The sequence below is a fragment of the Cavia porcellus genome, unplaced genomic scaffold (genome assembly GCF_034190915.1).
Source record: "Cavia porcellus strain 051 isolate PalLab524CR breed Dunkin Hartley unplaced genomic scaffold, mCavPor4.1 scaffold_37, whole genome shotgun sequence".
Classification (NCBI taxonomy): Eukaryota; Metazoa; Chordata; class Mammalia; order Rodentia; family Caviidae; genus Cavia; species Cavia porcellus.
This window is the reverse complement of record NW_026947520.1, coordinates 10,954,856-10,965,276: the sequence shown is the minus strand read 5'-3', so window position 1 is coordinate 10,965,276 and position 10,421 is coordinate 10,954,856. Positions and strand designations below refer to the sequence as shown.

At 36.8% G+C, this 10,421-nt stretch overlaps 1 protein-coding gene across 1 annotated transcript in view; it reads right to left on the bottom strand.

Moving 5' to 3' along the window:
* Positions 1 to 1,462: 1,462 nt before the first annotated feature.
* LOC134474726 (putative ankyrin repeat domain-containing protein 30B-like) overlaps positions 1,463 to 10,421 on the bottom strand; it is a 39,483-nt gene continuing 30,524 nt past the window's right edge. Inside the window, exons 8-9 of the mRNA XM_063243248.1 lie at positions 2,478 to 2,533; positions 1,463 to 1,704 (exon numbers count right to left, since the gene is read on the bottom strand). Of these exons, the coding sequence (XP_063099318.1) occupies positions 1,487 to 1,704; positions 2,478 to 2,533 (274 nt within the window). The 3' untranslated portion in view covers positions 1,463 to 1,486. The remainder of the gene's footprint in view (positions 1,705 to 2,477; positions 2,534 to 10,421) is intronic.

The following is a 10,421-nucleotide window of genomic DNA, read 5'->3' as shown; positions in this document are numbered from 1 at the left end:
TTTTTGGCAACCACTGCAAAAAAGAAAAGAATGGAACCGAAAAGAAAACAGAAGAGAAGAAACAAAGAAGAAAAGCTATTAATTAAAGATAGGTATTGAAAGTATTTCCATGTTATAGAAACTCAATGTACAATAGGAGATAATTCCAAGATCAAAGTAGCACACTATTAGTATCATCTCCTAAACCAAAGAGTGGAATATTATACAAAGCCATATAAATTAAATACTTAAGTGGGAAAATAATTCATAAGAGTGACAACATTTTAATTTTAGTCACAAAAATCACTTTTCAGTAATACACTCTTGTAGTAATATTCTTTTACTAAGTCAAACATATTTATTCAAAATATTAAAAGTTTAATCGTAATTCACACAAAGTAGCCATAGTGATTTAAAACTTTTTCATGTATACGAATTCAAGCAAAATTAAATGAATGAAGTATTTTAGGTTATAAATTTCCTATAATCCATTTCCTAAATTCTTCTAAATGTGGAATATTAACAAAAAATTAAACACAAATATAAATTGAACTGCAAATATACACTTCACCTTACAGTACACCCATGAGATGGGGAACACTAACAGTGAATCCTAACACTGACTGCTGACTTTGCTTGGTAATGATAGGCCAGTGTAAGTCATTGTCTATACCAAGTGTACTACTTTAGCGGAGGGCACTGCCTGTGGAGGGAGGCTACCCATGTGCAAGTGGCACGTGATCTAACAAAAATCTCTGGATCTTGCTTTCAATTTTGCTGCAAAATTAAACCTGATTTTAAAAAAAATCTTAGTGCAAAGGGTACAGCTCACTGATAGAGCACTTGCCTGGCATGGATGGAGCCTCCATTTTAATTGCAACCACTGCAAAAAAGAAGACAAAAGAAAAGAAAAGCATACAGGAGAAAAGAAAGAAACATAGGTTAAAATCTATTAAATGAAAATAGTTACTAAATCTACTAGTATCATGTTACAGAAGCTCAGTATACAAATTCACATAATTCCAAGATCAAAGCACCACAGTATAGGTACAATCTCCTAAAGCAAAGAATGGGAAAATATCCAGAAAAATATAAATGACACAACTAAGTGAAAATAATTGAGAAAAGTGACTTAACATATTAGTTCTAGACAAAAATTCACTTTTTAGTGATATAACCATATTATAATTTTCTTTCACTAAGTCTAACACATTTACTTAAAAAATTAAAACTTTAATGTTAGTGTGTATAAATCAGCCATACTGATTTAGAACTCTTTTTCATGTATGGGATTTCTGAAGTAAAAATTAAATAAATGGAGTATTTAGATCATTAATTTCCTATACTGAATTTCTTAAATACTTCTGAATTCTGCAGTATTAAGAAAAAATAAAGAATAAACATAGATGCAACAGTAAATATGCTACACATTTTAAAACAGCCATCTGATACAGAACACTAAAAGTGACACTTCGGATGGTAACGATGGACCCCTGTAAATCATAGTCTATAACAAGCATTCTAATGTAGTGGAGGCCTCTGGCCCCTGAGGAAAGCAACCCATGTGTGAGAGGCACATAATAAACCAGAAATTTTTGGATATCCTCTTAATTTTGCTGTGAACTAAAACCTGATATAAAAAACAAACTTCTTGGAGCAAAAGATACACCTGAGTGGAGGGGTACTTGCCTGGTGTTAAAGAAGTCTCAGATTCACTTGCAACCACTACAAATAAGACAACAGAAGAGATAAAGAAAAGAAACAAAGAGAAAACACTATTAATTGAACATAGTTACTGAATCTACCATTACCATGTTACAGAAACTCGGTATACAATTGGAGATAATTCCAAGATCAAAGTAGCAGTGATAGATATTATCTCCTGAACTGAGGACTAACAAATTATACAGATCCATATAAATGACATACTTAGGATGGAAAATAACTGATAAAAGTGACTTAGCATGCTATTTTTAGTCACAAAAATCACTTTTCAGTAATAAAATCATGGAGTAATATTCCTTTACTAAGTCTAATCCATTACTTAAAATATTAAAAGTTTACTCTAATGTTAGTGCACAGAAAGTAGCCACACTGGTTTAAAATTCTTTTTTGTGTTTAGAATTTTAGAAGTAAAAATTAAATAAATGGAATGTTTTAGATTAGGTCTTTCTTGTAATTCATTTCTTAAATAATTCTGAGTTCTGAATTATTAAAAAAATTAAGGAAATATAAATTTAATTGACAGTAATGTTTTAACTCCTCTGTGTTCAAAATTTTTTCTTACTCTTTTCCTTTTTTGTTGTTTTTGTCTTTTGTTTTTTGTTCTTTGAGACAGGGTCTCACTATGTAGTGCAGGATTGCCTTCAACACAAGAAGGTACTCCTGCCTCAGCCTCGCCAGTGCTGGGGTTACAGGTTTGTGCCTTCACACTCATCCTTTTGTCTTTGAAAATCAAGACAGGGCCACCAAGTGTAATTCACTGTGAGAAGTCTTACCTGCAGGGCTATTGTCAGAATTTGAAGATTCCTTTTTTTCACATTGAGAATTTTTTCTATGCAAAAAAAGTGATTTAAAATTGTTATAAAACATATTAAATTACTAAGCGTATTTCAGACAATGTTAGATCTAATATGAAAACTTTACTCCAATACTTCAAATCTGTCGTGTCTACAAAACTTTATTACACCTGTAATTAAGGAAGAAAAAACAGTAAGTAAAGTGAGGCAGGCATCAATCAAGAAAGGCAAGACAGCTCCAAGCATTAGCTGGATTAGCACAATTTAAGAGAAACTGTCTTGAAATCACAAGCTCCGGCTCGAAAACCAACAGCTGTTTCTTTTTGCATAAGTCATTTCCCTTAGACTCAAAGTCTTATAAACTGTAAGGACTTGGCTAATTTAGTTTACCAGAATCCCATGAAGGTTTGATGAGGTAACATAGAAACCTGCTCTCAGAAATAATAAAGTAAGGGGTGAGTAGTTCCTAAATGCTCACCTAATTTGGAATTCCAACTACAACCCAACGTGTGTATTTTCAGATTGTAGTATTCAAGTGCTGTAGTTACCAGAAAATAATGGGTCTTAATTTGGACTATGAGCTCTTCTCTTCTCTGTGGTTTATAATTCATGGCATATCAACTTTAAATAATTTATAACTAAGTCTATTTATAAATATCTCATTAAATTGGACAACATATTTGTCTTCTACTACTGAACTAGTTATGCCAATGGCAGAAAAGTAACAGATATCAAGACCTGGAATAAAACTTCAAGCAGAACACATAACTGTATCAGACAAACACGACCGGACAGGGAAAATCAAATAAGAATTAATACAATTGTGATGGAGCTGTTTAATTCCCCATTGTCACAAAGACATAAACCAAGTAGACAAAAATCAGCAAACAAATATCAGAACTGAATAAAACCTGTGAACAAGTGGACTTGGTAAGTGTTTACAACATTCCACCGAACAACATTAGGATACATGTTCTTCTCAGCTGCAAATGGGACATTCTCTAGACCATATACTGGCCCACAGAATATGCTTAAGTAAGTACTAAGGAACTGAACTTATCCCAGGCATATTTCCTGATGACATCCCAGTGAAACTGGAAATTAACACCAAAAGAAACCGCAAAAATTCCATAAACACATGGAAATAAATAACATACTCCTGAACAACCAATGGGTCACAGATGAAATTAAAAAAGAAATTGAACAATGTCTACAATTAAATGAAAATGCAGATACAACTTCCTGAAACCTTTGGAATGCAATGAAAGTAGTCCTATAGGAAATTTGTAATAGTGAAGTCTCACATCAGAAAAACAGAAAGAGCAAAAACTGGGACTTCCGGGAGAACATAGTGGACAGATAACAGCAGCTATGGAGGCTGCTTCTAAGACTTGGCTCAGAAGTCAGGAATGGTGCGGAGTAAGGAGAAATAAACCAGTGGAGATATGCTCTGCTGACCCAGGAACGAACTGGGCTGAGAGAAACCAACTTGGAATGCAGTCCTGGTGCTAGAACAGGAACAGAAAAGCCTCAGCCTGGAGGCTGGACCCCGCACCATTGGAAGCCGCAATTTGGGTTTTCCGCCACGCGGCGACTGCATCTGCATCAGCTCGGCAGGGAGAGAGACGTGCAGAAGTTCTGAGAACGGGAATTGGTGAACAGAGTTGAAAACAGGACGGACGGGAGCCATGCACTGACTTGTGGTGAGGTGAGTAAGAGAAACTGACACTCTATCACAGTTTGACTCCAGCGGAAAGCATTCTGGGACTGGGCAGATTTGCGGGAGCAGCGCGCTGTGGCGACTTCAGCCACATATGCCCCTCTCAGGCGGGATTGGTGAGAAGTGCCTAGCCTACGTGAGGCTGCTGGCCGAGACCCAGTAGGCTAGCACAACCCAGATCCCAGAGCCTGAGGGTGGCCTGGAGGGGTGGGCCCCGTGTAGGCTGCCTGGTCTGCAACTTCCTGGTGTGCTGTGGCGGGCGGGAACACCTAGCCGGCGCAATTCGATCAGGTTGTGGCTGACAGGGAGGGAAGCTGGGCCTCCTACATAAGCCTGCATATATAAGGAACAAAGAATATGGGAAGAGGGAGCAACAAGAAAGGCTCCTCGGCCCCTAATCCTGAGAAACAGGCAAGAGCGGACACCGCACCAATAGACATTAAGCGCCATCTAGAGAGCCTCATAGATCAGTTCAGGAATGAAGTTATTAATGACCTGAAGCTAGAAGTAAGCAGAATAGTTAGAGAAATGCTAAGCACCACCCAAGAAAAAACGGATGGTGGAATGGAAGAACAGAAAAAGAGGGGAGAATTGTTTGATGGAGAAAATAGAGAAAGCATAGAATATGTGAAGCAGGTTCAAAGGGACTACCAGGAAACTAAAGAGTCTATTGAAAACTGGCATAACAGCTTGAAAGAAACTAAGGACAGACTATCTGAACTGGAGGGCAGATTTGTAATATGGGAGCATGAAATGAAAAACTTCTTAAAAGTAACAAAGAAACAAACAGCAATAATACAAAGACTAGAAGATGATAAGACGATCCATAACTTAAGAATTAAGAACATAAAAGAAGAAGTAGGGACACAAACAAATGAACTACAAAAGCTACTCACAGAAATAATCCAGGAGAATTTTCCTAATTTAGCAAAAGGTAAAGATACTCAGATGTACAGGACCCCAGCCACCTACAACCCAAACAGAACAACACCCAGGCATATAATAATAAAAATTCCAGAAATTCAATACAAGAACAGAATATTAAAAGCTGTCAGAGACAAGAAACAGACCACTTACAAGGGAACACCCATCAGAATTACAGCAGATTTCTCTGTACAAACCATCAAATCATGAAGACTGTGGGGGGAAATAATTGAAGCTTTGAAAGATAATAATCTCCAGCCAAGATTGAGATATCCTGCACAACTGTCCCTGGAAATTGATGGAAAAACAAGGTGCTTCCAGGATAAAGAGGAACCAGGGGAATTTGCAACCACCAATTCAACTCTACAGAGAATACTGCAAGATATTCTAAAAAAGAAAAATACAAAAAATCCAGAAGTAGCAGCAGAGAGGCCACAATGAATGGAGCAGAAAACAAAATGAAGAAGACAAACTGACAACTAATGACAGAAAAAGAACTCAACAGAAATGCGGCAGAGAAGATTGGATGATAGGAACAGCTATTTTGGAGAAAATGATGTCTTAATAGGTAATACTGATTTAGTATCATCTAGTTTTGAAGTCTCATCAAGCTTTTGTTCTTCTGTCTCCATTGGTCTAAACAGGTTGGATCTTGTTGGATTTTATTATGTATGATAGTATAAGTAAAAACTTTTAAAGACAAGGAGATTATACAGAAAACATTGTTCATTTTCTGTTAGTTGATTCTAAATACCCTGTAATGCAGTCATTCTCTTAAATGGTTTTACATTCTTTTGATATATTTAATGCTACAGTATACGAAGTTGTACTCAAGGATTTCAAGGAAAGAGACAATATGGTAACTACTTTTATGTCAGGATTATCTGATGGTGAAACAATATTCTGCTTAAATGGTTATGTTTTGATCTGTGCTGTTTTGCTGTTATGCCCTTTTTTATCTCAATCTCCACTCCATTATTTACTTTTTAATTTTTATCCTTTTAATTAAGGAAAACATAAATAAAAATAGCAGGATATATTATAGTAACCCACTTTGACTTTCCATTATCTTGATTTAAAGCCCTGTATTACTCTCACCATCTTGTTTTTGACTGATGTCCCCCTATTGTGTTTTGCTGGATAGTACCAGGTTCGAAAGTTTAGGCAACAGCTGTGAAGATAGTGAGATTCATTATGTCGCCCATTCTCGATGATTTTTATCTACTTTTGAAGACCTACAATGTCTCCAATGTTTTGGTTTTGTCGGTTTTATTCTTTACTGTTTTGTTCAATTTTATTATAACTGATGATATAGGCAATTCTATTAGAGATAGCGGGAGGCATTATGGTAACCATTGTTGATCACCTTGTATTATGTTTTTACATTATCTATTATGTCCACCCTTTTGATTTGACTGACTCTGCTCTGTTATATCTCATTTGGTTTCACTCTCTTCCAAAAAAGTAATGACATCCATGGGAGCAATAAAACCCAAAATGTGTAATAGTCATTGTACAAAAGAGAGGAAAAGAAAGTGCTCTGAATAATATAACTGCATGTATATTTAAGTGTATATGATAGAAAATGATATCACTGAGTTTTATTGGATCATTGAACAGAACTGTTTGCAGTATCATTGTTGGAATGTCCACTTTACAAGCTTTAATTTTGTCACTTGAACAATTATCTCTAAGATGACAATATGTAATCCATTAACTAGTGATGTCCTACTGTGTATTTTTTTCTGTAAATCTGTATAACTTATACCCTTTCTCTGCTTTTTTTTCTCCTTAAATAAAATTTAAAAGAAAAAAAAAGAGCAAAAACTTTATGTTGCATCTCAAGTTTATAGGTAAAGAGGCAGAAGGCAAGACTAAAACCCATATAAAGGAGGAAGTTATAAAGATCAGAGCAGAAATTAATGCAACTGACACTAAGAAGATAATACGGAGAACTAATGAAGTGAAGAGTTAGTTCTTTTAAAGACCTGGAATGGACTAATATTCTTCCTCTACACAACAAAACTCTGAGTGTGATTCTAACAAAGATTGGCTGGTTTAATTTCTGTCTGTCTCCAACTGACATGGAAGGCAAAACCCTCTTGTGTGCAGGACATATTGCATCATGCTGGGCTTAGTTTTCTTTATTATGAATTCAGAGAGTTTCATTTAATTGCTTCTGTATGAGACAAAAATCTGTAAATATTCTAGAGTCCTTATTCCAAGACAAAAATAGATTTTCAGTAGTAAACAATTTCAGAGGCCAAACAGAAGTTGTTGCCAATTCAAGGCTTAATTCGGGACCTTTTACAACTTATGTAATGGTGCTACTTGGTATAAAGAGACTTCTCGGTAAAGACCTGGTGACAAAGAAAAAACAAACATTGATCTCTTTTGGAAACATTATTTGGGTCTTTCCAGTACTTTACAATGATCCTTGCTCTTATTTTCTGGCAGAAGACTAATGAAGGTCTCAGAGCATGAGCCACCGTGAAGGTCTCCACCAATGTGTAGGATCCGTGTAGGATTCTGAGGAGGTGGGAAGAGTCATTTTGTTTACCATGCATGGGGCGAATCTATGAGGTTCAGCCACCAAAGTAAAGTGCTTCCAGTTCAGGGACAAAAACTGAGCAAAAAAAGCACACATACTAAAAAAAAAAAAAAAAAAACCAAAACAATAAAACAAGCTGCAATTTAAGTGTAAGTGTGTATTACCATGAAGGCTCAGGGATCTGGGTCAGTAATGACAACCTGGGACTAAAAGTTAATCACCACTACACTGAGAGATACTTAATAATAACACAAACCACAAAAGTACACTTGACTCATGAAAGAGGACTGAATTCTTCAGTCTTAAGCAATGTCTTGGATTTTTGGAAAATTCAGGGACGAGGGTGTAGGAGAGAGCTCCCACAGCAAAGTAACAAAGATTTTATGCTAAACTAGACATGTCAAGACCCAAGTGGTTAATTAGAAAAATCAAAACTGTGACACACTACTTGTACACCATAGAGAACTGTACTAGCAATTACATGGGATTCCTATGGGTAAGGATTCTCAAGTCCCAAGATAGGGTCTGGGGTTGTATTTCAGTGCTATGACAGATGCTTCACATCTGTGAAGCTCTCAATTCAGTCCCAACTTCTGTGCTTTATGAAAAGATGTCAAACTTCTCTAGTTAAAGGATGGTCAAATGACCAGCAAAATCAGAGCACACACAGCAAACCTCAGGCTGAGTGCCCCACCCTCAGATAAAGCCAATGCCCCCTGTCCCAAAGCAGAGTTGGAGGACAACCCAGTAAGTAAGCATTGCATTCCGAGCTGACATAGATGCCTGCCTGACATCTAAAGAGGGGTAAGGAGTACCCAGACCTGAACACACTATCCTCCAGCACTGGGTTCCCCTCAGCACAGGGCCACAAAGGTAAAAACCAACAGAACGACCTGCGCCAGGAAGTGACCAATGCCCAGAGAGAGTTTCAGTACAACACTGAACTGATAGCCTTCCTCAGAGAATAAGTGAGAACTTTGGGAGATAGGCTACACACAGTGAGAGCTAAATATGGATCTCCTGTGGTCACCTGGGAAGTATGGGCTGTGAACAGGAAGATCAGGGGGCCCGTATTCTCTTCTGGAAGGCCAAGTTTGGTGGAAGTAATAGTTAGAGGGCCACTTCTAAAGAAGGCATATACTGTAGCTGTATGTTTGCACTGTACCGCTTACATCCAGCAGAATTTAGTGGCCTGAACTACTACAGGGTAGTATAACTCACGTAAGTGATAGTCCTCCTTGTTTTGGTTAAGGGCTGTTCATGACTCGTGTCTAGGATTTGTGAATATTCACTTGCAATGTGATTCCATTGTTGTTGAATTTATTACAACAGCCAGTGTAACATATCAGAGTTACATTAGATTTCTCTCTATTCCACCAGGTACACACCTTGGGGTGGGGATGTCAAAAACAATACTGATTCACTCCCCCCAAAACAGGACGCCAGTCCATAAAATTTGTAAACTCAATCATGAAAAACAAACAGAGGAAGTGAAACATGAAAAGATAAGGCAACAAAATGCCTTCACAACCTCCCAATACCGCCCCCCCCCCCGCAACCAGTTTGGAGGGCCCTAGGGAGGAAATCATAAACCACACAGCAGACATTTCTGAAAGGGTATCCAGATAAAACACTTCCACAGGCAACTGGCAAATTTCACAACATACAACTAATCAAATATTGACCCTCCTGAAACAGATGATCAACAAGATTAAAGAAAATATAAGAAATAGCTTTTAGAACTATATAAAGAATTACAAAATATGAATATCTAGAATAGAAAACAATTGGAATTCAAAAAATATTTAATGTAAACACTGAAAATCTAGAAGACAGGCTGAGGTCAATGATCACTTACTGAGAGGTACCTTAGAGGTACAGAGGGATAAGAAAAATGGACCTGACATCTCCTAGAAAATTCAAAGAGCACTAATACAAGAAGAATGGTAATTAGTGGAAAATCAGAAGACAGCAGAATGGACATAGAAAGCCTGTTGAGGCAAGTAGCAGAAATCATACAAGCAGGTAAAGTATGATCACAGTAGCCTTGATCAGAAAAAACTACTCCATGCCACATACTTAAAAATGACATGTAGCACAAGTACAAAATCTTAAAAGTTACTGATGCAAAGCAATGAATTGCCTATTAAGGAAAAGCCAGCAGAATTATAATGGATGTCTCAGCACAAAACTTAAAGATAAGGGCAGCATGGAAGTCAGTGTTTCAAGCTCTTAAGGAAAGCAACTTCCAACCTTGACTAAAATTATCTCTCAAAATTGATGAATAAGATACTTCCATAATAAATCCTAAAGATACTTATGTCCACCTAACAAATATTCCAAAAACTTTTCAAGTATATCTTAGGACAAAATGAAGCTAAAAATGTCAAAGATGTAATCAAACAAATACATCATGTAGGGTAACAAGTAGAATGAAAAGAAAACAACATGAAATTACTATACAGGAACAGATCAGTACTTACCAGTCATAACTGCCATGTAAATGGACTCATTAATCAAAAGGCCTGCGTTAGTAGAATGGACCAAGAAACATAATCCAAAAGTATGCTCTATGCAAGAAATACACGTGCCTGTAAAGCCACACTGAGACAAGGAGATCACTGTGAGTTCAAGGCCTTCCTGAGCTATATAAACAAGTTCAAGGACAGCCTGTAATACATAGTGAGACCCTGCAGCAACAAACAAACAAAGATATTCATACAATAAA